Here is a 25,807-nt window from a genome sequence, read left to right on the forward strand (position 1 = left end):
GGCTTGGAATTAGTGCTCTTCTTAGTCCACACGAAGAGCTTACGGTATGAGATGATTCAGGAGCCTTCACATGATGACTCAAATGATGCAAAGGTATTATAGATAATATAGCTCATTAAATTAATTTTCACCAACACACACGCTATTTACACATTCCCCAACCACTATAGTACATTCTTTCCTTTCAGTTTTCTTTTACACCATTCTCTATCCAGCCTGGTACAAGAAAGGACCAGCAGCCACGTGCGGGTTAACCATGCTCAAGTTGAACGCGGTAAACGGCAAATCCGCATCAGTAAGCGCGATGAACATCGTGCCGTTGATAGCAGGATCACCCTCGTACGTGCTAACATCCGGTTGGATAGTCTGTCCATACCACATCTCACCGTTTTGACTAATGTTGGTCAAAGGCGAGTATGTGATGTTGAGCTGACTGACCCAGAGGACGAACTCGGGTGCGCCAGCCATGGTGGCGGTGATGTAGGAGTTGTTTGGGCCGACTGGCTTGCCTGGATTCTCCCACTCGAGGAAAACCTCACGACCTGGGTAGGAGAGAGGGATGGTTCGGTTTTGGGAGATGGCGGCTGAGCAGTCCTCACCGGTGATGTTGCGGCCGACGCAGGAGTCTTCGGCTGGGACGTCGGAGTTTGAAGGACGAGCTCCTCCCCATCCGACTGTCTCGTTCAATGGGGTTTGGGTAGCGTTCCAGCGGGCGCTGTTGGGCTGGTTGAGGACGTTGAGTCCTGGGAAGTTTTGCCATGCCAATCTCTTGGAGTTTGCTGGGCACTCGGAGATGTATGGTGCGAGCAAAGTCCATGCCCAGGATTGTGGAATACCAGTCTCGAACCAAACTGGCATTGGGAACAAGCCAGCGAATTGTCTGAAGATCATCTGTTGACGAGCCTCAGTGGCGATGGATTGATCAAGCAATTGAGCAACCTCGCGGGAATCGAGATGAGCTTGGAAACCCCAAACACCAGACTCTCCGAAACGTGTAAGCTTTTGGGTGAAATCGAATGCTTCACGGACGGTGGTGAATGGGTAGTTGTAGGTACATTGTGGAGTTGCACCTCCTGGTCCTCCCAACAAATTGCTGAGAAGGGTGGCGTGACCAGTCTCTTGAACGGCCATGAATTCAATCAAGTATCGATCGCTAGCAGTCAAGCCAGCTTCGGTGAATTCCTCTTCGCTGAAGGTGGCCAGAATGTGGTTGAAAAGATCCAACTCGATCCATTCCTGAAGTTATTAGTGTCATGTTCTGCCATGTTTTGATGAGAAATGCTTACCTGGTAAAGACCGACGAGGATAGATTGGTAGTCGAAATCGGACTGAACACGGTAAACTGGCTCGGTGCCGTTTGTACCCAAACCTCCAGCAGGTTGGTATGGGATTGGTTGCTGGTCGTTGAGAGTACCGTTGGGATTGTATGTCAACGCTGTTGGGTTTGGTGGAAGTGCTGGAATGGCGGTTCCAGCTGGGGAGTTGCTCACAGCTCCAGTGGTTGTTGGTGTACCACTGTATGGGCCATGGCTGGTGACTCCAGTGACTACACTGCTAACTCGTGGAGGAACAGCGTTGGTAGCTCCAGGAATCGCACTGACTGGAAGTCCAGCAACAGAGGCGGCCGAAGAGACAGCGGAACTGTCTACATAAGGCTCTTGACTGTAGGAATATGGCAATGGCGAGTAGTTGCCCGTCGCTGCAGCCACAGGTGTTGCTGTTGGAGCTGGGTTCTGAATCTGTCCGTCAGAAATCTGCTGGATGGGTGTGGCAGTGGGAACCTGAACCTGTCCATCTGAAATCTGGCTGATGGCTTGTGGAAGCGCATGCGCCGCGGCAATGAAGCCGGCGCTTAAGGTCGTTCTGAAAAGCATTTTGCGCTGGGTAAAATGCTTGTGAGAATGATGTTTGAGTGATGGGTAGTGGAATGTATTTATATCAGTGGCTGTGGTCCCATGGCCACACGTTTTTCAACGGCAGTGATGGAATGACGCCGACAGATTCAGGTATTATGTCACCTACTAAGGAACTGGAGTCCCATTCCATTGGATAGTGGAGTATCCAGCTTGGGTCCCAGCTCGAAAGAGCTTCAAGAGCCGGAGCATTGGGGAAATCTCAAGCGTTGCTCTGATGAAGCTGCAGGGGCGTAGCTCTGCCGACGCGGAGAATAGCTCGAGAGAGGCAATGAGCGGAATAAGACTAGACGTCATGAGTAGCTTGAAGGAGACGTGCTTCCACGACTGGACTGCAAAGTGCAATTGTTGACAAACTTCGGCCAGGCTAGCTTGACTAGAGAAGTTTTCCGGGGACTGTCAGGCACGCCTTCAGTCGAAGCTGGGCCCAAGCTCCTCGAACCCTGCATACTTGTACAGCAATGGCACAACACCAGCTGCAGTCGAAAAGGCTCGTTACGCGTCCAACCCAAAAACCACCCCAGCAGATGTCTCGTGCCGATGCTTATTGGGCAGCTGGTGATTAATTAAGGTTGTGGATCTCTAGACTGCGGGTTGTGCCTTGAGTTGAGGTCCGGCACGAAGAATTACAGCTTGCCCGGAACAATGGCAAAAGCCCGAATTGGGCAGAGGTTGAAGCTTCCTGAGGTCGTCGGCCGATAACCAAGAATAATGATATCTCAAGCTCTGGATTTCTGTATAACTCGCAAGCCAAGCCAAGCAGACCTACCATCAATTGATCTGGCTGGACGAGCACTATCTCCGATCGACCATTATTATTGATCTCAATCGCATCGCTTAATCTTTCAAGACAACCTTGTCTGTAATGAAGACTTTTACCATGCTCTTCTCATAGAGATCTGGACACAGCCGATTACCGAGATCTGTATTAGTGTCTAGGGTTCTTGCACCCAGGTGGCAAACGACTTTGGGAGGAGCTGACGACTTGACTTATTGAGCGATCAAGTCGTATTCCTAAATTCAAGCGAGCTAGATTGCTCTACTGTTAACGCAAACGTTAGAACGTCGCGGTAATTGTGAGCTTGAAAAACTTTCGTAAATCGTCGAGGAAGCAAACCTCGAGCTCTTTCTCGCACATCGCATCTATGCGGTTGGCGACACCGAACAAATAATGGCAACGCAGGTCCATCGCCGTGTGGACCAGCCAAACCAATGTCTGCGATGAACGTGCATCTGCAATTCGATCGTCAAGTCGATGGGCCCGCTAGAGCTGTCACACTGCAGGCGATGACTTCAAGACTTTCCTCACAGCAACAACTACTGGTAGTTGGACTGGGGACTGGTAGTTGTACCGTGATGTTGTGAGAGAGGTTTTGCTCAACGTCATGAACCAGGGGAGCTTGAGCTTCACCAGTGGGGTCGTGGTAGTATCTGGGCGCTGTGACGCCACAGCCGTCTGTCCCCCAGACAAGATTTAGCGGAGTAAGGTCCGGCCAAGTAAAATGGTGACCTCCGAATTCAGACTTCGTCCTATTTTTGGAAAGTAAAAGGTCTCCTAACGAATCTTCCCTCTACTTCTAACACTTAAAATGAATAGTTGATTGAAGAAACGCTGGCTTTCGTATCAATATCGAGGTGGCTTGAGTTTGTGACTTCTCAAGCTCTGCGAAGCACTGACACGAAATAATTGGAATCCGCAATACCAACCGCGAAGAGTTTAGCCCAAGCAACAAGGCCCCCCGGTATACAAAAGTTTCCTCGGCATCATCAAAATAAGGGGAATCTCAAAAGTCCATCTTTTGCTGGCATGCAAATCTGCTCGAAAGATCGGACGTAGTTCGGAGATTGGGACATATCACGGTCCAGTCGCCACTTATGGTTGATTTCAAAGAATCAATAATGCAAATGCGGTATAATACCAATGCTTTGGTAATTGTTTGTACCGGCAGTTGAAGTGGGATTTGTTTGTTGGGGAATTCGTCATGTCGGTCAATTGGTCTCCACCGAGATATTGTAAGTCTTGGGACTGAGAATCACTCAGTCGTCGCTGTCGTCTAGTCAAATATCCTACAGCTCTTCTAGATCAGTCCTCTATAACTTTTAAAGCCAGAACTTTTCTTGTCCTTTTTAGACTCCGATTCCTTAACCCCATCCTTTGTCTTCTCTTTTTTTGCCTTTCCGACGTTTTGCGCGCCGCCTGCTGAATGTTAGCTTCTGCTTTTACGAGAATGCTACCAACCTACCTCTACCGTATACTCTCGTGTCAGCCTGTGCCTTGAAATTCAGAGGTCTCGGCTTGACCTTTCCATGCGCATCGAGAGACAATCTATCGCTGTCTATGCTACCATTGCCCCCTGGACTCGACACAGATTGAGGACTGAACGGTCGAGACTGATGGTCGGCATTATCATGTCTACATCTGAGGAGCGTGGCGCTTTCAGATGGGTCGGTCATGATATTCGGATCGACGTGTCTGGTAGGACTGAAACTAGAGCCATATGCTTCACCACCAAGTAGTGCCTGTGGTTCCCGAGAAGTGTGTTGCTGTTTGAAGTCTAGCAAATCGACCAGTTGAAGCTCCAGAGTTTGATATCGTTCCAACAAGTGATCGTACACCTTTTGCATGTGCTCCATTCGTCGATTGTTCACTGCCAAAGCCTCATCAATGAGTCTTTGGCTAATGCCCTGGATGTCTCTATGACTGTCCAGCGGTTGTTCACGTCCGTTATACTCTTCTTCAAAAGCTTCTTTAGTTTTAGCAAGTTCATCGTCGCGAGCACGTATTTCCATTTCCAGCACCATAACCCGCCTTAAAGCATTCTCCTCACTTGTCTTCGCCGCCTCGGTCTCAAACTCTGCCGCCTCATATGATCGTAGTGAGGTAGTAAGTTTATCAATCTCGTCGCGCAGGTGTTCCATCTCATCTAAATTCGACTCGACCGACTGCACTTTTTGTTTGGCAGCCAATTCCCGCCTCTCACTAGTGACTACAATCTGCTTGAGCTTTTCCGTCCTCTGTTTCGCAAGTTGTAAATCTCTCTTAAGTTCATCCCGCTCTATGTTCCACTTCTTTTGTTCGTCTCTAAGAACCTTCAACTTAGCACCGAGCTCACCTTCCCACTTCCTCGAGTGCGTTTTGCTTTTCTCAGTCTCTTTCTTCTGTTGTAGACTGTGAGATCGTGCTTCCGCCAGCTTTGACTTCAGGACGGCGTTTGACATGATCAAATTCTGTATTTCTGCGTCGCCTCTCGCCTCCCTAATTTGCTTATTTCGAAGTTGGCCAATGGCGGTGAGATGTTGTTGCTTGAGGTATCTCTCAAAGTTCAGATCATTCTGTAACAGTTGAATCTCACGATGAAGATATGCCACTTTCATGTTAGAATCAACATTAGACGAAGGGCGTAGCGATGGAGAACGAGTGGACTTCGCAGTCAAATCTCTTGAATTAAGAGAATGAAGGTAGGCATCGATGGGAATTGACGCCATTGCAGGAGTCTCTTGGGTGTTTGAAAGGGCAAGTGATGTAACGGACTCGTTGGTGAGCGTCTGGTAGATACTTCCTCGTACAGAATTTTGTGTGTTGACAAGTTCATGAAGTTGGTTTTGTGACGGAGAAGTCAATATCGCAGGACTTATGGGACTGTCAGCTCTCATATCAACCGGGCGAAACCCAGGTGACATAGAAATAGAGTGACTCCTCTGCGATGTGCTTCGCCTGGGTAGAGGGTCATCAGTGTTTGCTGCAGCTTCTGGTGTTTGGGTACTTCTCCAACTGCTTTTGCGGAATGGAGTAATTGGATCTTGATCGGGAACATTTGCATGCTCTGGCGCCTTTGGTGCTCGCTGAGATCTCGTAGGGACACCTTCAACGTCATCTACAGGGCAGTATAATGACATACACTCCGCGACGACGTCTGCAGCCGCACTCTTCATCCATCGATTACTGTCCGTAAGTTCGCTCTCGAGGGTTGTTTTGAAGAAATTCGGATGAAGAGCATGGACTTGACGGAATGTTTCCGATCTTTGCTGTATATCAATAGGATCGACATCCAGGTCATCTGCGCCAGGGAAATTCGCGTGTCTTAAGTACCTTTGGGGTTTTCGAATATAACTCATGAAATTGATTGGGTAGAGTCCATATAAGAATGTGAAATAATGCAGCAATTCAGGTACTGTTTCATCGTCATTCTCCAGTAAGTACGATAACTTGTCCCAGTGTCTGTTTCCTTCCACATTGGCTGGTGTACTTGTGCCATCGCTTCCATGCTCGACTTTAAGCGGACGGTCTTCGTCCTTTTTCCTTTCCCGGTCCCAGAATAACAGTCGACTATATATATTGAACAAAGCTGGTAAATGTTTGGAAGCAGATGTTGGTATGTGTGGCAATACCATAATCAGTGCTGTGATTGATAGAGATATAACTCTTGTCGATGTGTCAACTTGTAAACAACGAAGCAAATCTTCGAAAAGTGGTGTTTCCAGGATCTACATTACAAGTTAACAGGTTCCTGTTACGATGAACCAAGCTTCCTACCTGATCGAGATGAGGTGGTCCATGTCGTACAAATTCACAGAATAGCGATAGTGTTGGTATACGGTTCGACTTCTCACGGAAGAAGGTATCAATTATTGTCAGGAAGTCTCTGGGTTTTTTCTTGCCATACGCCAATAAGATTTGACTGAGTTGTCCTTCGACGAAACGTGAGTGAACGTCAAAATCCTCAGCAGCATTTTTTGATTTCCCCAACCACAATGCCAACAAACGCTCTGCCATCACCTTGCTAGACATTTTGGCATCGTCGATGTCTCCATCATCCTCATCGTATACCAAAGTTGCAAGCAGTGCATCCCGCGCCGCATCTACAAGTCCTTTCTGTTGCCCCAAGTTGCTTAGAACTGGTGTAGATAGTTTGTCCCACCATTGTATGAGTCGCCCTGAGCCACGAAAGGCAGGTTTGAGGAAGGTAAGGATCGCTAGGAAAGCCGCGAGGTGGGCGTGTTTATCCAATATTGAGTTTTGGTAGAAGGTAAGCAGCTCTTCTTGAAGGCGCTGGGCATCGGATTCGTCGTGAGTGGCATGCTTGTCAAGGTAGGCGTGGATGATGGTAACCAGGCCATCGGGCAGAGGTAGGTTCGAGTCGGTTGAGGAGGAGAACGAGGTGTTGATCGCCTTTGTGAGGTCTTTCAAATGGCTGATAAATAGTCAGCAGGAAGCTCTACATATCTTGAAAGGTAATGGCTGGCTACGAACCCTGACATATTGTCATGGACAAGGAGTCGCGCAATTTATTTGGAGGGCCGAAGATGCGGATGGACGCGGGGTTGCAGATGAAGCACTGGTCTTTTGCCCACCGTGGGACGCGTCAATGGCATCTGAGTGCTCCTGAAACAAGATGATAATGATCTAATAAACTCGAGTGTTATAAGAGTACCGTCAATAAGATGTACATATGATGTAGCAGTTGTAGTCTTAAGTTTGCAGTTTGATTTCCGATAAGAGCTGTCTGACTTATCGCCAAAATTTCGTTGCTATTTTGAGGTCCGTGCAGACGAGTCACTTTCTCTTCGAATCACCATGCCGCCTTGTTCAAAATTCATCATATATGAGGAGCTAAGATTACAAACAGACAAAATTCTGGGCTTAAACATCGGTTTTCAATTCTAGAAAGACTCATTCTAAACAATAAACTATCACCGGAAACCATTTCATTTTGCTTCATGGTTTTGGAAGCTTCCAATAACTTCTGACCTTCCATTTCAGTTTCTCATATGTTATTTACTATGCAAAATAACTTGGTTGGTTATAGTAGGTCATTCTAATGTAGCCAATTATTACTGTTAGTGATGTTTTGACAGACGACAAATATCATCTCCATGGAGACTACTTTGCAATTACCTTTCGAAGGGTGTCTTCTAGAACAGGCTCGTGGTGGACAAAATATGTGGCAGTCGAAACACTATATTTTTTTCATTAAGTTGATGAAATAACGTATGTTCAGTGGATTAACCTGGAACAATATAAAATGATCCGTCACCTACTCTAAGCAATCAAGACTTCTTACGCTCTACTCGGAGTCGACTTATTCAATCCAAGATCATAGCAAGGTGACTGACACTTATTTGGTCCTCCGCAAGACAAGCTACCTCTTGGCAACTGTGTAGAGAATCACTCGATAATTTCAAAGATCTATGAGCAGAGTGAAACAATCAAGAATTTCATTGGCAAAACTGGTTCAGTTATGTTGGTGGAGTTAAGCATGCGTGATGTGAGCTTGGCGGGAGTTTGGCAAGTGATGGGGTAAGATGTTTTCGCAATAACCACTCCAGTGATCGGAGGAAGGAATGACAGTTTGAATACCACTGAAATCGAAAATTAGTTCACACTGCGCGTACGTTGTCCGAATAATTGCTAGAGTGTGGTTTCAAGAGATGCTTGGTAGCTGACTTGGTCCTGATTCAGGATTGGAAAATCAATTCAGATATCAAGGGATTTTGGAGACAGGGACAGAATGTAGACTTGCAGAAGTCATCTAAAAAGATTTATTTAATAGCCCATGACAGAGCTTCATGTAGGGACCAAGATCAATCGTATGCTTTGAAATATGTAAATTGCAAGGGAAGTATGAACTACTTAGCAACTCATATCTGCATCATGCTCTGCTAACATTTACAGGAAAACTTATAGCGCTTATCCGCTCATAATTTCACTTTCTCCTTATGTCCATCTAGTCAAACCAAATACTCATCGAACCAAGTAACAGCCTGCAAGAAAGCTTGCTCCTTCGCAAACTTCTCTTGCTTCTTGCTTGTATCGCAACGCACAGAAAATCCATGGACAACTCCGCTGTAAAGATTGATTTGATATGGATTCTTGCCCTTGAGTAGGATTTCTTCTGACTTGTGGCGCTTCTCGGTGGGGAAGATCTGGTCGACCTCTGCGGCTGCGATTGACAAGGGGCCGGTGATGGCAGCAAGCTCCTCTTCGTCGACGAAACTAGGATGGTTAGGAAAAGGAAAACACAAGTAATTAAGAAGAGACATACGATGGATGGGCGACGTATCCGACATCAATGCCTTTTCCACCAGTCATGAATCGACAAACGTATTTAGCACCCTGATAGATACCGTCAGCTTGGACGCAAGTTGTGTGAGAAAGTTACATACAAAGCAGTACCCAACACTACCAATCTTCTTGAAGCCTTGCTCCTTCAAGTAGGCAATTGCCTTCTCGACGATAGGATCGACATGCTCGAAAGTATGAGGATTATTACCATCAGTTCCCTTTGTCAACCAACTCATGAAATCGAAGCCTTCTGGTTGGTTGAGGCTCACTGGGTCACCATTGAACAGGTCGACGATAAGAGTATAGTATCCATTGGCGGCGAATTGGTCTGCCATCAACTTGCTGTTTTGCCAGATGGAGATGACATCAGGAAGGTATAGAATAGCTGTGTCTTTGTGGATTGTCTTTCCAGTTGGCTCTGCGACGTAAGCCTCGATGTCACCAATCTTGAATGATTTTCCGGTGGGCTCGCCCCTAAGAATTACATCTGTTAGCTATCAAATTTTGATGCAATTGAAGTGAAGAGAGTTGGTATGGCGGGGTCATACGTACTCATGCTTTACGCCCACCGCGCAGCATTGTTGTGGAGCCAAAGAGGCCATTTTGCGTTGATTTTGAGGATGGGAAATATGTACAGAAAGTAGAAGAAGGAGAAAGGATTTTATCAACTATCAATTGATTGCTGAGGGGAACAATTGGTGTCACTGCTTCATACAAATGCCGACAGTGATACGCTTCATGGTGGGGTTGAATGACAAAGCACTTAGTACACCCGCTCGGACGGGAATACCCATTTGAATCTTAACTCCGCACCACTTCGTCGTTCCACAAGACATTTGCGCGCCTAAAATCACATGGTTGCGCGACGCGCTTAATTTTTATCTAGGGCGTTCATGCTAGAATTCATGTACGGACTACGAGTTCAACAGACCAGCACATAACCCTCAACAATGGCCGCAAGATCAGCATTCGGGAAAGGCCCCAAATTAGGGAGGAAACAAGTCTACTTGTCAGTTCTACCACTCAGTTCGGACCACAATGGCAAACCCAGCACTCTCGCTCCCCTGAACTAACATCTCCAGACCAAACTTCGAGATCACCCTCATACGCAATCCCAAGCTCCCACCTACGTTCGCAGCCTTTATCGTTCCCTTAAATTTCAACAAGCTCGACCTACGCGATTACCTATGGAACGGATATGGGGTGTCAGTACGGGGTGTGCGATCGTTCATTCAGATGCAGAAAGTCCGACAGGATAAACCGAATGCGAAGAGGCCGGCCCCACGGAGATGGTTTAGACCTAGGAGTATCAAGAAGATGATGGTCGAGATGGATAAACCGTTTGCGTGGCCTCAAGAACCAGAGGATTTCAGCCCGTATGTGATTCTTTCATTTTTGCGGAACGGAAATACTTCCATAGATCTTTGCGCGCTGGAAGGATTCATTGGCGTAATGTATTTGGGAAATATCTTCTAATCGACGTTTTGTTGTAGTTGGGATAAAGAGAGATATGATGCTATAAAACAGATGCAAGAGGACAGCCGGGAGACGCAGAAGCTAGACTATGTCACCAAGCCGACGGCGGAGCGAAAGTCAATTGCTGAGCAAGCAAAGGAATTATTGGAGGGGGACGAAAAATGGGGACCGACAGATTGGGAAGACGTTGGAGAAGCTCAAGAGGTGGAAAAGGAGGTGAAGATTCCTGAGGCTGTGAAAGAATAGATTGTATATTGGATTGTATAATATGTATGAATACCTAGTAGTGGATTGGATGGAAGGCACCAGTCGATCACTATCAATAGTCATCCTTCCAATGTTCTTCAGCTTGGAATTTGAACACTTCATTTCCCCAAGCCCACCAACCAGCCGTTAGGTTCCTCGCAAATATCTCGAGTCCAAGGATATTTGGCTTGTCCTCCATAGCCGCAAATAAATGCTTGAGATTCGGCTTTCTCGAATGCATATCAGGAACTCCAATGACCACTTTAGTCTTGATCTGTGGAGTACTGGCTTCCTGCACCCTTTTCCTCCCTACTAGCAATATTTCATACGGCTTCCTCCAAACAGAATCAAGCGGGCATATAGGCTCACCGGCAGTGGTAACTTTCAGCCAAACCCATTTCTCATTCAGCTCGATACCCCAATGATCAAATAAACCTCCTTCGCCAAGTATCAATTCTTGGAAGGCTACTTTATTGGTTACCCAAACTGCCACCAAACCATTATCTACCATATGATCCTCAATTGGTATTGATGAAAGCAATTGGTTTATTTCTGATGTGGAATAGGTGATGCCGTATGCCTGTTTCCTCCTTGCTGATCGATTGGGCCAGGGAGGATCCAGCACTATTAAGTCGAATTTAGGTGCTGTACTACTGAAAGTTGTTATTGTCTGGGCGATATCTCCTTCTAAGGCGGAGGAATATGGTGGCATGCGAACCAGCAGTTCTGTTGGCATTGGTTTGATAAAGATAGATGATTGTGTTGCATTCTGGCTGAGACATGGAAACTCTCTTTCAAGTGATGTACACTCTTTCTGATCCCATTTGAATGTAGACTTCTCCAGTATTCCAGAATTTGCTACCGTAAGACCCTCATCTACTCTCTTCCTCTTTCCGTTTCCTATTTCGACATCTGTATTTTGCGGGTCTTTCGTTGTGCGAGGGAGACTCCATTCGCACGAGTAATTCTCTGCAACAGAGTTGAGTGCTAACTGCAAGTGTTTTTGAAGCACAAGATCTTCAATCGGAACCTCTTTGAGATTTGCTTTTGCTTTTGCAGATTTGGGTTCAACAGAAGGGAAGGGTGAGCGTAAAGGTTCGGAAGACACAATTCTGTACTTGTGGTGGCCTTGAGCAAGCTCAATAGAGCGAGGAATGTCCAGCAATATCACTGAAGCTTCTTCGTCCTGATACAAAATGCATGGTTCCATAAAGGCAAATGATAGGAATAAAAGAAGCAAGGCGAATATCAAAAAGTGCAAAGCAAAGAGCCCAGCTAAGTAAAAGCTTTAAAACATGATAACGAAATTCGCAATAATGAGGTACAACTTTCCAAGCCTGCGATATTGATGAAGGTTCAACAATCGCTAGCCTCGAAACGCCGATAATAGGGAAGCAAGTCTCTTTCGTAAATGCAATTCACAAATGCAATAAGTTCACTAGCAAGATCAGATACTTGTCGCGTGACTGAGAAATAAATCGTGGAGAAGAACTTTCCCCCTCGCTCGGGCAAGAGCGGCTTATTGTTGCCGAGACCGGGAACACTAAACATGACGTCCGAGGCAATCAGAAGGGTCATTCTACACACATCTAACGACCTTTGATATACCTATATCCTCAGATTCCACACCAGACTGTATATTCCAACCCAATATATACCCTTTGGACACATAAGCGACCATCGCGACGGTATGCTCAACTCAAATATCGCAAGCAGATCATAGAATAGCCTCTTGGGCGGCAAGGAATGCCCTCGGCCCTCTTCAACAATGCCCTCTCCACTTCGGCAATTCTCAAGGACAAACCACGAGAGATGGAGGATGGTCGGAAGAAAGAAATTGCAGTATGTCCAACGGATGATGATGTGGTAGCACCGAAGGTGCGGAAACCAAATAAGCAGAGTTGGGACTATGTATGGAGGACTGGAGTTGCCGGAGGAATGGCAGGATGCGCGGTATGCTTGATAAAGTCGAATGTAGCTACGGCTTACTGATATTTTTGGCATAGGCAAAAACTATAGTCGCGCCTCTTGATCGAGTCAAGATTCTGTTTCAAGCGAGCAGTCCTCAATTCGCAAAGTATACCGGGTCATGGTTTGGGGTGGTTCAGGCGATGAAGGATATTTACAGAGTTGATGGATCAACAGGCCTATTTCGCGGACACTCAGCTACATTGTTACGGATATTTCCATACGCGGCTATTAAATTCCTGGCCTACGAGCAGATACGGGCTGTGGTTATAAAAGGTCCAGAACAGGAGACTCCTTTTCGACGACTTATTAGCGGATCACTAGCGGGTGTCACATCAGTATTCTTCACATATCCTCTCGAAGTCATCCGAGTGCGCCTGGCCTTCGAGACGAGAAAAGACTCCAGATCTTCCTTGACTCAGATTTGCAAACGAATTTTCAATGAGGTTCCACCTCCTCGAACAAACCCAGGCGAACCCGCGATTCTTGCGGCTGCGCATGCTGTAACGCCTAAGTCGGGGCTCTCGAATTTCTATAGAGGGTTCTCTGCCACATTCTTAGGCATGTTGCCTTACGCTGGAATGTCATTTCTCACCCACGATACCGCCGGAGATCTCCTACGCCATCCTCTCATATCTCAATACACAACCCTCCCGAAACCCGCCAACTCCCCCACAAATAAACCACCACCTCTCCGATCATGGGCGGAGCTTTTTGCAGGTGGCATAGCAGGCTTAGTCTCGCAAACCTCAGCATATCCATTAGAAGTGATTAGAAGGAGAATGCAAGTTGGAGGAGCCGTAGGCGACGGCCACAGACTCAACATAACGGAAACAGCGAAATTGATTATGAGGGAGAGAGGGCCCACTGGGTTTTTCATCGGCTTGACGATTGGCTATGTTAAGGTGGTTCCGATGGTAGCGGTTAGCTTTTATGTTTATGAGCGGGGTAAGACTTGGTTGGGCATTTAGAATAAAGGCCCAAATGGCATGGAGTTAGGGTTTGGTGGTATTCGAATTTTGGATTTTGAGATGTAAATACTCTGAACCTATTATTTTCTTGTATGTGTCGTTGTGCCCTCCTCGTAAAACTATTCCTCCCCCGATTCCTCGCATCACAGTCTCCCCGTCATTGGATTGATGAACGAGGCCCATGCGGTTCGTGACACACTTTACGAGAGTAACATGAAATTTTGGATAACGCTCCGATTCTATTGACTCGATGAGCGAGCAGAAAATTGCGATGAGCAACAAATCTTTTGATGCGGTGGTGTTTGGGAGGAGGGGGAGGGGGCTGCTCGTAGATTGGATGAAGCTTTGTCGTCTTCGGTTGGGATCGAGCTCAGTTTGTTATACGAAAAGATATCGGTGAGATACATGTAAGCTTTTCTGACGGTTGCAGAAGGGGTGGTTTAAGTGTTACTGATTGAGTAGATGCTTTCTTGAAGGAGGACCATGGGGGCTGTTGTGTGTTCATGTCAAAATTTAACTGAATTTAACAGCTGATGAGTGGGGAATGGGAACATATTTCCTGAACCTGAGCGTTGCTACCTACATACGTCTCTCTACTTTTCTAAGCACGTCTAGTGCTAATTGAGATGTTGTGGTTGAGGTATTGATAATTAACCCAGTGCCATTTTCAACAGTCTCAACTTTGCCAATGTCGATGCTTTCAACATCATGATCATTCATAACCATGAGCTGCTTTAGATACCGAGTATCTCTTATCTCAAGTCTCACAGATTTAACGTCCGCTCATGTTGTCTGAAAAACCTACGCAAACAAAAGAAGACGTGGTCCAGAACTTCCTCTCCCAACCCTCGGAAAATAACATCTCGATCCCCTCGCTCCTGGTCCCCCTTCACGATGGAACAAACAACCTCCTCCTAGAACAGGTTCGAGCTCATCAAGAAGTTTCAAGTTCCTCCCAACGAATTCGTGAAGTTACAAAAACCTTCTTTTCCGCACTACCCCACAAAAACTCGACGATCAAACTTTGCGAGAAAATCTGGAATCTAGATCGCTCGGGTCGAGTTGCTGAGCGGCAAAGGTCACGCATGCGCATTATACTACGCCCCTTGTCTTATGGTATAAGTTATGCCTTAATATCTGATGTTAAATAATATGATGGGCTTTTTGTTATATTTGAGATTTTAGGAGTGTCGTGATCAACTTGATGTTGATGGCTTGTCGTCTTGGATATGGCGTTTCCCCGGATTGCTGGAGGTGCCGGAGAAGGAATTGAGGATCAAATTTAAGCTTCTGGTGTATATGAAATCAATGTAATTCAAACTATAGCGTAGTCCTGATTGCGATAAGCTCATATCACTCCCAGAGTCGGTGACTTGTCTTGTTCTGTCTCGAGGTCGATACCCACACGATTGATTCCGCCCAAAGCAATGCATCCACCATTCCGCTGGATGAAGTGGAATTATACCAGGTAGGAATCATTTTCAATTTCATAAAACCCAGGCGCTCAACTTGAGATGACGACTCATCAGCTTGAACTTTCAAGTGGTGTTTCGTACTTATCTTCTCCCTGCGCAAATTACCCGCGATCCTTCTCGGTTAACCCCTGTGTAGGTCACGTGTTGACGTCTCATGTCAACAACCCAAAACCGCTTCGCCTGGAGATCACAAACCTTGAGACAACGTCCGGTCGTGTATCCGAGATGCTTTTCAACCAAAGCGCCGTCGAGGTGAAAGCCACCAATCGTAACCCCTTTTGAGGCACTCATGGCCTAGTACGCCACGGTCGATCCATCTTCCGCGGTCCACTTCCGTCTCGGCTCGCATTTGACAGGCACATCGTTGGCTTCATACCTTTCATCTGATATCGATCATAGCATGAGCAAACCCCCATCTGAGACCAGCAAACGCGATGCCACGGCTGAAGCTAGTCTTGAACAAGCCATACCGCGGTGTTCTGAAGCCAAAATGTCTGTCCCACCCTTCGGAAAATACATCGAGACATGCTCCTATGACGCTCTCCTCAGACTGAGACTCAAGTGGGCGGCTCCGGGAAGTTCTCCAGAAGAATATTGGACGAACTGCTCGAGGTATGCCATGTTCTTCGGGTGTGATCTACCTCGTTGACCTTAACGCTCGCACAAAGCGTGACAGGACCATGGACCCTTGACCTTGGTTTGTCCCAGTCTTTCTTTGATTAGTCTCAATGATTCATGGTATATAACTCCCATATTCCTCTTTGCATTATACTCTTCATCCCATCTTCATTCTTTCTTCAGTTCACTATCCATTCTTTCAGCATCCAGTTCTGTGAACTTTATATTCAAACACACTCATTTTATACCTTATACCTCTATACCCAGGCCGGTCCTTTTTTGAACTTTTCAGTTGAACTTTAGTCACTCTTACAATACCGCAATCATGAAGTACGAATCCGCCACCCTCATTGTCGCCTTGATTGGTCTTGCATCTGCCGCACCTACTCCAGTTGCAAAGAACACCTTCACAACATTCTCCATTCCTCGTGCTATGCGCAGAGGACTTCAAGCTCGTGAAGTTCCTCAAGAGCAATCTCACAACAAGTTCCTCGCTGGTGTCCGTACCAGCTTGGCTCTCGATAACCCAGCTGGCATTACTGACCCAGTCTTTGGTCTTCTCGGAAATGCCGCCGCTGCTGAAGGAGCAGGAACCATCACAAACCTTGACTGTCTCCACCAAGCAACCGCTGATCAAGCATTCACAAATGCCAAAGCTGCAAACGATATTCCTGGAATGACGGATGCACTTTTGTACGCCGCTTTGGAGAGAAACACTGGTAAAGTCGGTCTCAAGAGTGTTCTCTGCACCGACAAGGCCGTCAACCCAGAAATCCAGGCCATTCAGCAACATCAAGATCCTGCCTCCGATGGTGCTGCCGCTACCAACAAGGCCATCGTCCTTGAACTTGCTCAACAGATTGCAGCAGTTGGTGGTGATCCCCAGGACGCTCTTCTCTCCGGTACCTTTGCACCAGGAGATTTGAACGACAACACTGGAGCAGGAAACACTTGCGATACCGCTGATGATGCTGAGGGATGTATTTTCACTCAGAATCTTTTGGTTGAAGATGCAACTGCCGCTGAAATCACAGCTGTGAGTAACTCCAAACCTTTCAAGTCAACTGTGAGATATGAAGCTAATTCGATATAACAGGCTGTCGCTGGAACCGCCGCTCCCGCTGTAGGCGCTGACGCAGGAGCTGTTGCTGGAAATGCTACCGCAGATGCCTGTGTCTCTGCTGCTCCAGTGGTTTCTGCTGCGCCAGTCGCTACAAACACTGCCTCTGCTTCCGCTCCTGCTGCGACCCAGGCTGCTGGAAATGCCTCCGCTGGTGATGCTGCTACTGGTGACGCCGCCGTCGGAAGTAAGTAAACCTCCCACATCTTCTCTCTCCATTCTAACAAAACCCCCAGACAACGTCCAAACATTCACCGGTGCCCTCGGTGGAGCAGCCCCAGCCGTCATCAACTCCGGTGGAGCTCGTCCCTTCTCCGTCAACGGCGCTACCTTCGTAAACTCAGGCGCTGCTCTCCAACGCTCATGTGCCGTCCAGAACAACGCCTGTGCGAACGCCGTCAACTCCGGTGCTCTCAACGGATCCGTCGGTGACTGCAACGCCCAAGAGAAGGCCTGCAACGCCGCTGCCGCTTAAACGTCCTCTCGAATTATAAATGATATCAAATTTCGTGTACGGTAGAGGGGGTTGGCGTTTGTTGTTTTCTTCTTGTGTAGATATGATACCAGTAGATTGGTTGTCTTTGTTTGAAGCGGTCTTGTTATGATATGAGATCTAAGGGGATGGGCTATGATGTGCTCTTTTAGGGGTCCGTAGACTTGTTCCTGGTGCTTTTTTTTAGTGGATACTTATTAATTTAATGTGTCTACCTACTTAATCTTGCTTTGTTTGACTGAGTGTGATACTTTGAAATGCTTGACTAACTATTGTAGTATTCTTACAACCTTATGTCTCAAACTGGATTTGGTGTCATCCATGTGTTTAAAAGCTGACAGGTATCTTGCTCTCGAGATCCACGTATACTCACTTCTCTCGCAGGCACCCAATGCACAAGGTATGTGGCTGTCGGTTTTTCGTCAATCAAGGCGATCAAATTTCGTATATATCGTTCGTTCTATTCAGAAAAACACGTCTTTCTAGGCCCTACTTAAATAAATCAACAAGTACCCACCCTCCCCCACTCTAAATCATACTTCAGTTCAACACAACAATCGAGATATTCCGCTACTTATCTTGTCCTATGGGACAGCAGTAGCTACCATAGAGTTAGTCCGAGGTGGGTGCTACCGAATGTCCGCAACACTTCCTCCCAGAAGATAAACGACTTACACAATTGGTAATTCCAACCTAGAGCCTCACAATCCCTGCCACAACGAATAATAGAATAAAAAGAACTCAATTCCCAACTCAAACTAATATCATTGCCGTTATGGACTCAGCCTACGATTTCACTTCCCTCCCCAAGACTCACAACCTCAACATCTCCACAAACAACCTCAAAATCCAATTCTCACCCCTCACCCCCTCAATCCCCCTAATCTCCGCCTCAATTCTCTCCACAAGCCCGTCCGCAACACCCTTCGTATACGCCAAACTCCCACACCTCTCCATCTCCCCAAGCACGAATTTCTTCATCTCAAGCGTCATACTGCCTTGTTGTTTCCGTTCCAGCAAAACCTTCTCGATCTGCGTTTTGATATTCGTCTGGACAAGAGCGTGGATGAGAGGGAGTGAGTATTTGCCTTCATCTAGGTCCTCGCAGAAGCCTTTTTGTTTTGTGTAGTCTGGTGAGCAGAGGTTTTGGTAGTCATCGCGGATTTGGAAGAAGCGGCCTATTAGGGTGATCAAGTTGTGCATGGGAAATTCTTTGTCCAGCTCTGAGTTGCAACCAGACGATGGGAGAGCTTTCGGAAGAAGCTTTACCTCCGACTCGGCATCCATAAGTTTACACAGCAGCCGAAAGAACCCCCCAGTTTTGTGGTCGATCATTCTGTAGTATTCTTCTTCTGTTGGACATGAGACGGTGTGTGTCCAATACAAGTCCATGCTTTGTCCTCGGTGAAGATCCTTGAGTTCCGTCACAAAAGGAGTGGTTGCTGCTGGACATAACTTTGCAACGTCTTCGAGCGCAAGGGTGTACAGATAATTAGCAGAGTTGATGGTTTGCGCGATACCGAATATGGTATGTGTAGCTGGTTTTCCTCGTCGAAGTAATGAACCATCTTCGATATCATCAAGCCTAGTGATTAATATACGTTAGCAGGAAGAACACAACGTGCGAAATTGCTGAACGTACATCAGTGAGGAGCTGTGCAGGAGCCGCAGAATGTTCTTGATGATCGAAAGCTGAATTTCGGGTACCTCATACCACACATTGAGCGCTTCAATAACTTTGGCTGTGATATGCTTCGACGGTAAAGATGAGAGATAATTATATGGCGCCATTACAGTCTCGAAAACAGTTAGTGAAGTGCCCTTCCGACAGCACGCCGTACATCTTGGATTCTTACCTCTTCCGAAATTGGTAAATGAATGGTTTCAAGGGATACATCGGCTTGTAAACATGGCCGCTCTTCAATCTGTGAAGAGTCTAGAGCCAATTTCTCATGACGATCTTGTGTTTCAGACTTGGTGTCTGTAGCCTGTTTGTCGTGTTCATTGACAATCCATTCTTCTCCCGATGTGGGTGCTCTAGAAGGGTCACCTTGATAGCGTTCACAGAAAGAGCTCCAGTAAGAGACACCCGAAACCATAAACACCGCATGATCCAGATATTGCCATGCTTCTGTAGAAATCTCCTTTCCTGAGGTTTCCAGCTCTCTCCTCTTTCTATGATACTCCCCTTCTTTCGACAATATCAAGTCAATCACTTTTGTTTTGGCTTCGGCAGTCGAAATATTGTAGTCTCGCATTAAAAACCAGACACTATTAGGAATTCCATTTTTGGTGCCCTCTCGGTGATATGAGGCATACTCCTTATCGAAGCTGTAAAAGTCATTTGTAAGTGCGTACACTTCGAAGAGAGGACACATGACATGTTCAACAGAGGCTCTGTCGCTTTGGGAAGGGTTGATTCTGGATCCATAGCATGCTAATTCAAGGGAAGGCCTAAAAGTATAGCTGTCAGTGATACGACCCACTTGTAGGACTGGCCCTCGGGATTTACCAAGCTGCGATGTCAATAACTCGATATTCGAGCCAGTCAGCAAAATTATGAAATGAATCGGGTGCTCGATTTCCGCTTGAGGTATCGTGGTAGTTTTGCCAGGATTTAATCAGAATCTTTCCATGATCTCGATCGATATTCAGAAAGTCCCACAAGTTCCTGGACTCTAATTGTTTCTTGGCCCTTGTCTTCCGAGCCATTTCCTGGGTTCTCGTATAAAGCACGGAGCCGTCAAAACGACTACCATTAACCAGTGTGGCCTGTGAAAGAGTTAGAGATTGAAGAATCCTCAATCACGAAACGGTCGATGTGCATACCAAAGCTGGTTCCAAGGTATCCACAATATCTACCAAAATTCAGTACTGGTCCGGAATACAATTGAAGTTGTCATTTACAGAGGTGGACATACCGTCGTGGAGAAGCGCCAATTCTATGCATTCTACAAGTGGTTTGATTCGTTCTTCAAGAGCTTCAGGGTAACCCACTGCCAAAGAATGAGGTCCATTTCTGTCTGAAATCGTTGTTCCTTCAATCACCTTCCCAACCTTCTCGTTCCACTCTTTTAAAATCTCCTCTGAGTAGCGATTATGCACGGATGCGATTTTACTGACTCTTACAGGAAGTGTTGTGAAGGAAGTTTTAGCAACGACCTCCGGGTCGACACTGTCTGAACGTTCGTATGCAGGAGCAGTAGCCATGTCTGACACGAAAGCTATAACGTGCAAGAGCAGGAAAGCAGGAATTGGGTTCGAGAATCCAGGGACAACCTATTTCGCTCCGACAAGTATAGAAACGGGATTCAACCTAATATATTATAGTAACGTCAAGGTAATCGGATCGGGTTGCAACTTCAGCGTAATTTGAGTGCCCTATCAATTGACAAGAGCTGATTTGGGTCTAACCCAATGGAGCTATCAACTGAAACTTGGTCGGGTGTGATTTTCGCTCCTTCCTCAGAGGTTCAAGGACAACCAACCAAATGGAAGCGAAAGCGGTTAGACCCAAAATTTAAGCTCGCGGTGTACCAACTCTCCCGGATGACAACGTAAGTGGCAGTCAGGTAGTTGTATAACCCTGAGGGGTTGACAGAGATACAAGCGGCAGTGAGCACCGGAGGAAAGAGAATAAGAAGAACGTTAGGTTAAGAATTATATAAAGAACGAGGCAGAAATGAAGGAAGATCAACTTCTCTCACCTATCCAAATAGAAGAAACACCCACCACCAGCACACCAAGTAAAAACGCCTAAACGCTTTCTATGGTATCATCAAAGGTTAAGTCATACAAAAATATACATCAAACATAACAACTAAAATACTCTTAATGATCGGTCCACCCCAGCTCCGCCCCCCCCCCCCCCTTCGTCCGTACATCTATGTAGACATGAAATTACGATTTTGCTTCTGGTTTTCGGTATGAATTGGTGGGATGGTCTACGCGGCGTTGCAAGCAGTTTGTTGGGCAGAACACGCTTGAGGGGTGATGGCTTTGTTACCTCCATTGAAGGCATTCATGCAGGCATTGTTCTGAATATCGCAAGCTCGTTGTTTGGCAGCAGCCTCGTTGACGAAGGTGTTGCCGTTGACCTCAAATGGACGGTCCTTGTTACCGGATTGTTGAACGGCTGGAGCTGCGATTCCTCCAACGGCCCCGGCGGCACCAGCAGCATTTCCGTTTCCTGCTGCGGCGCTTGTAGCAGCTGGGGCGGCTGAAGATGATACTACAGCAGAGGTAGCGGCAGCTGGAGAGGCAGAAGCTGTAACAGCGTTGTTGTTACCAGCTACGGCAGTGGCAGATGCTTGATCAGCCTGGGCAGCGCTTGAAGCAGTGGCAGTTCCGTTGCCGCGGCCGCCTCCATTTCCACGACCTCCTCCGTTTCCACGGCCACCTCCGTTTCCATTTCCACGGCCACCACCTCCATTTCCGCGACCGCCTCCACCGTTGTTGTTACCACCAGCTGCAGCCGCGGAGGTTGAGGCAGGAGCGGCAGCAGAACTGCTTGAAGCTGCGGTTCCTGCGCCCGCGGCATTTCCATTACCAGCATTGGCTCCGTTTCCAGAATTGCCCCCATTGCCACCAGCTGTTGCTCCATTACCAGCGTTTGCTCCGTTACCGGCGTTGTTGTTACCAGCGTTGGCTCCATTACCAGCATTGTTGTTACCAGCATTGGCTCCATTACCAGCGTTGGCTCCATTGCCAGCGTTGTTGTTACCGCCGCCACCACCGATAGTGAATTTGGTGCAATCATCTGGAGTTCCACGTTGGGCAACAGGCATAAGTACGGGTTGATGGTTGGAAGCAGATGTCATGGTGCACACCCGGTAGTTTCCAGCTGGAAGTCCGCCGGTGACAGTAGCTTTGAGAAGACCGTTTCCATTTCCGTTGTCGTTGATACCCTTAAAGAAGGCAAATTGCGTTGCGTCCAATGGCTTAGTGGGGTTGAGAGAATTGCCCAGGTCCTGAACTGTAACGTGAGTATGACCGACGACCTTTCCGCCTTGGAGAGCCTGTGGGGCGGCGTAATAAGTAGAGGCAGCATTGGTGAAAGATCCTGCAACCAAGTTGTTCACTTGTACGGAAATATCAAAAGTGGTGTCTGCTGCAGGCGCATCGCCTCCAGTTTGAGGGAAGGTGATTACCGAAGAGATCATGTTGGCTTTGGCTGGAATATCACCCATTGCTACTCCAGTCAGCAAAGCCCAATCGAGATAACAAGATTACTTACGAATTCCATTACAAGACCCCTCTTGGACTTGGAGACCATTGGTGAGCGTCTTTCCCACGCAGTTATTAATGAAGTTGTTTTGGGAAGTTTTAGAGGCCGATTGTCCATCTTTGAGAGCGCCATTTACAGACCCATCTGTGAAAGACCCAGACTGGATCGCAGCTGCTTGGAGGGTTGTTCCGGTTGCTCCTTGGCCTTGACCTCCACCTTGACCACCATTTTGACCTCCGTTTTGCCCACCATTCTGTCCACCACCTTGTCCTCCACCTTGACGTTGAGCTTGGCGGTTGTGTAGGAGAACATGAGTTGGAGTCGCGCTGACGAGGCCAGCAGATGCCAAAAGGCAAAGGGTTAGAGTTTTAGCGAACATTTTAAATATTGTATTTCTGTGACGATCGATCTTTAGTTGAAGGAGTGTAAGAATATAGTATATGAGAAAGTGGTCCTGCCTAGAGTAAATTTATAGAATGCGAGAACGGAAGCGACACAGTCGATAGAAAAAAGAACGTAAAACAAACTAAGGACTGAACGATGAGATACCAAAGAATGTAGGTCGAAAAGGTCGATGAGAAGAAAGCTCAACTTGGAGGGGTGAGCCGACTTATAACTAGTCTTGGCTCTTGTCGCCCAGCCGTTAAATTAGACTCAGACAAAGCGTACAGATCAGAGCAAGGGCCGTCGTTCTCTCGTGGAGAACTAGCAGGGCTGGCTTCATTGCTTCACGTTTGTTCTGCGACTTCGTTTCATAAGTTTCGAGGGGAGTTGTACAGTACAGGCGACTAAACATGAAGAATGCGCAGGCCAATCAAGCGTAAGTCAGGCTTCGGGCCTCGGGGTGGGGAGGCCTTCCATTGCTCTCTTTCATGCGCGACATGGAGGCGACCTTCATTTCGCGTAACTCAGGCGGAAGTCAGATAGGGAAAGGACAGCCGTTTGTGAGGTTGGATAAGGGTTAAGCAATTCTTGAGACGGAATTTGTCGAAGATCATGTCCATCCTGGCCTTGACGCTGAGACAGGAGCTTAGGAGAAGAACAGACGAAGGATTCTGATACGATGTTCTGACTGCGGCGTTAAAGGGCTAGTAAGCGAGGGCTCCGAGCCTGTCGTTGTTGGTCTCGTCGATGGAGAGGGACCGTCCAATGCGACCGGATGGCAGCAGCGCTTATATGCCGTGAGGTGGGCGCATAAAAGCCGCTGAAGTTGCGACTTAAAGGCATCGCGACTCTCGATAGCAGCGACAAGTATTCCAACAGTCCAACGGTCTGGTTTGCACTTGCAAATAAATATCTCTCTCCCTTCTTGTCGGCTTCACGGCATGGGGGCCGACAACACTCGTAAAATCGTATTCCACGCTCCATTGAAAGCCTGTTTGGTGGGGTCATCTGAATCTCCTCGTCCTGACATCAGTCGTTTCAGCGGCCAACTCGAGACACAGAGCGCAAAGATCAGACCAAGGGGTAGCCGATTTCAGCCGATTCTCGAAAGATGACCCAAGATTACCTGATGTGCAACCAGAGAAGATGGAGTGGAAAGGAAAATCCGGATAGTTCGGTTGTCAGCACGCAAAGTGTTGGTGTGATGATTGAGATGTCCGCAGGCATGTCTTCTAACACTCCAGTTTCGAGCCTTTCCAGCCTTCCACCTGGCTGGGAGCATCGCGTGCATCGATCTTCCAATTGATGGGAAAGCTTAGCACCCGGTTTCTGGCGTAAGTGAGCGATCAAATAATGATCATCCGTGGCACTCATATTTGTTGGAATTCCGGAGTTCAAACCATCTTGACATCTCGGATTGTGAGTTTGCGAAATTGTGTTTGTTGACTTGATGTTCTGGTCAAAGCTCCAGACGAAACGATGGAGTTGGCCGGCTTGGAACGATCTTAGTCCAGCCAGCCACGTGATCCTGATCACGAGACTCAACCATTGCGAAATCAGACTAGCGTCATCTCAAAAAAAGACTGGGCCGGTTCGGATGGCCTTGCGATAGAGCAAAAAAGTCAATACGGCCAGGACAGCATCATCCAGCATCCAACCCTCGACCAGCCTCACGACATCCATTACAACCCGACCTTAATTACTTCGACCTTCCAGACAATACGACTGAGTCAATAAGGTTTTTATCTCCCAGCATTCCGAGCGAGATTGGAGGAATAGGACCGGAAAGGAGTACATTCAAAAAGACATCATAGAAGATGGATCATACCAGAGACCCTTGTCCGTGGGTGGCATTGAACGATTTTGGAGGTGCCTTTTGTATGGGAGTACGTATTGCATCTGCTAAACTTCCAAGTTGGCTCAGGCCGAACTGCTAGAAGCATTTCCGCTCCAGGCTGGCTGGCGCTCGCGCATTCAGTACCGCACCCAGTGCTAACATACATCCTCGCAGGGCATCGGTGGAGCAGTATGGCATGGTGTTAAAGGATTCCGAAATTCACCATATGGGGAGAGAAGGATTGGAGCGCTCACAGCTATCAAAGCGCGAGCACCGGTATTAGGGGGCAATTTCGGAGTCTGGGGAGGACTTTTCTCAACGTTCGATTGCGCGGTGAAGGGGGTGAGGAAGAAGGAAGATCCATATAATGCCAGTAAGTGGTCACAGTGCCTCTGATTTTGGGGGACGGACTTTGCATGTGATAGAATTTAACATCTCGCAGTCATCGCAGGGTTCTTCACCGGAGGAGCTTTAGCTATTCGAGGAGGTTACAAGGCGGCGAGAAATTCCGCTATTGGATGCGCATGTCTATTAGCAGTTATCGAGGGTGTCGGAATCGGATTCCAGAGAATGATGGCAGAAAACACAAGATTAGACGTAAGGCTTTCCTCACCTACCCTTGACCATATCTAACAGCCATCACAGTTACCACCTCCCCCACCCCCAGCAGAATCCGGCCAGACAGGCTTCCCAGCAATCGCATAATACCGCAACAATCCTCTGTCATCCGCCCTCCATGACATCCAACTCCAAACTCTACTCTTTCTGTCCTTCCCCCAAAAGAAGGACTGTTGTATTTCTGTTCCGGGCTCCCTCGGCCCCCCTTTTTTAGTGTCTGTCGCATAGCAGGGAAACCGGTGTACAATGTAGAATACATAAAGCTTAGCAGGAAGCCAGCTGAGACGAATCATATTAATTTAACGAATCACAAACCATTTTGTTTCTAATCCCTTAATTTCATCAAGTACTGATCCTCGATCCCTCGGCAATACAAACGTGCATAGGGTTTTTCGTAT

The 25,807-nt window shown here is 47.2% G+C and overlaps 9 protein-coding genes across 9 annotated transcripts; 4 read left to right on the top strand and 5 right to left on the bottom strand.

Annotated features, from left to right (window-relative positions):
- Window positions 1-207: 207 nt before the first annotated feature.
- On the bottom strand, window positions 208-1,874 carry GLAREA_10572 (uncharacterized protein; the record flags this gene model as incomplete). Its single annotated transcript, XM_008079673.1, has 2 exons — window positions 208-1,236; window positions 1,287-1,874. 2 exons carry the CDS (start codon window positions 1,872-1,874, stop codon window positions 208-210), a joined length of 1,617 nt encoding a protein of 538 aa, XP_008077864.1.
- A 2,117-nt stretch (window positions 1,875-3,991) lies between these two features.
- On the bottom strand, window positions 3,992-9,578 carry GLAREA_10573 (alpha/beta-Hydrolase; the record flags this gene model as incomplete). Its single annotated transcript, XM_008079674.1, has 9 exons — window positions 3,992-4,110; window positions 4,157-6,398; window positions 6,448-7,105; window positions 7,694-7,748; window positions 8,236-8,273; window positions 8,656-8,907; window positions 8,957-9,027; window positions 9,078-9,450; window positions 9,529-9,578. 9 exons carry the CDS (start codon window positions 9,576-9,578, stop codon window positions 3,992-3,994), a joined length of 3,858 nt encoding a protein of 1,285 aa, XP_008077865.1.
- A 348-nt stretch (window positions 9,579-9,926) lies between these two features.
- Window positions 9,927-10,698, top strand: GLAREA_10574 (Ribosomal proteins S24e, L23 and L15e; the record flags this gene model as incomplete). Its single annotated transcript, XM_008079675.1, has 3 exons — window positions 9,927-9,985; window positions 10,059-10,352; window positions 10,470-10,698. The coding sequence occupies 3 exons, from the start codon at window positions 9,927-9,929 to the stop codon at window positions 10,696-10,698; spliced, it is 582 nt and encodes a 193-aa protein (XP_008077866.1).
- Window positions 10,699-10,771: 73 nt separating this feature from the next.
- On the bottom strand, window positions 10,772-11,908 carry GLAREA_10575 (uncharacterized protein; the record flags this gene model as incomplete). The annotated part of the gene is made up of 1 exon (XM_008079676.1): window positions 10,772-11,908. One exon carries the CDS (start codon window positions 11,906-11,908, stop codon window positions 10,772-10,774), a length of 1,137 nt encoding a protein of 378 aa, XP_008077867.1.
- A 536-nt stretch (window positions 11,909-12,444) lies between these two features.
- GLAREA_10576 (Mitochondrial carrier) lies at window positions 12,445-13,637 on the top strand (the record flags this gene model as incomplete). Its single annotated transcript, XM_008079677.1, has 2 exons — window positions 12,445-12,651; window positions 12,705-13,637. The coding sequence occupies 2 exons, from the start codon at window positions 12,445-12,447 to the stop codon at window positions 13,635-13,637; spliced, it is 1,140 nt and encodes a 379-aa protein (XP_008077868.1).
- A 2,418-nt stretch (window positions 13,638-16,055) lies between these two features.
- GLAREA_10577 (uncharacterized protein) lies at window positions 16,056-17,325 on the top strand (the record flags this gene model as incomplete). Its single annotated transcript, XM_008079678.1, has 3 exons — window positions 16,056-16,766; window positions 16,827-17,037; window positions 17,087-17,325. 3 exons carry the CDS (start codon window positions 16,056-16,058, stop codon window positions 17,323-17,325), a joined length of 1,161 nt encoding a protein of 386 aa, XP_008077869.1.
- Window positions 17,326-18,156: 831 nt separating this feature from the next.
- GLAREA_10578 (Terpenoid synthase) lies at window positions 18,157-20,553 on the bottom strand (the record flags this gene model as incomplete). Its single annotated transcript, XM_008079679.1, has 6 exons — window positions 18,157-18,928; window positions 18,986-19,140; window positions 19,200-19,797; window positions 19,856-20,115; window positions 20,173-20,201; window positions 20,265-20,553. The coding sequence occupies 6 exons, from the start codon at window positions 20,551-20,553 to the stop codon at window positions 18,157-18,159; spliced, it is 2,103 nt and encodes a 700-aa protein (XP_008077870.1).
- Window positions 20,554-21,287: 734 nt separating this feature from the next.
- Window positions 21,288-22,949, bottom strand: GLAREA_10579 (uncharacterized protein; the record flags this gene model as incomplete). The annotated part of the gene is made up of 2 exons (XM_008079680.1): window positions 21,288-22,534; window positions 22,580-22,949. The coding sequence occupies 2 exons, from the start codon at window positions 22,947-22,949 to the stop codon at window positions 21,288-21,290; spliced, it is 1,617 nt and encodes a 538-aa protein (XP_008077871.1).
- Window positions 22,950-24,771: 1,822 nt separating this feature from the next.
- On the top strand, window positions 24,772-25,496 carry GLAREA_10580 (uncharacterized protein; the record flags this gene model as incomplete). Its single annotated transcript, XM_008079681.1, has 4 exons — window positions 24,772-24,840; window positions 24,966-25,164; window positions 25,234-25,388; window positions 25,437-25,496. 4 exons carry the CDS (start codon window positions 24,772-24,774, stop codon window positions 25,494-25,496), a joined length of 483 nt encoding a protein of 160 aa, XP_008077872.1.
- Window positions 25,497-25,807: the final 311 nt, after the last annotated feature.

The sequence above is a fragment of the Glarea lozoyensis genome (genome assembly GCF_000409485.1).
Source record: "Glarea lozoyensis ATCC 20868 chromosome Unknown GLAREA12, whole genome shotgun sequence".
Lineage (NCBI taxonomy): Eukaryota > Fungi > Ascomycota > Leotiomycetes > Helotiales > Helotiaceae > Glarea > Glarea lozoyensis.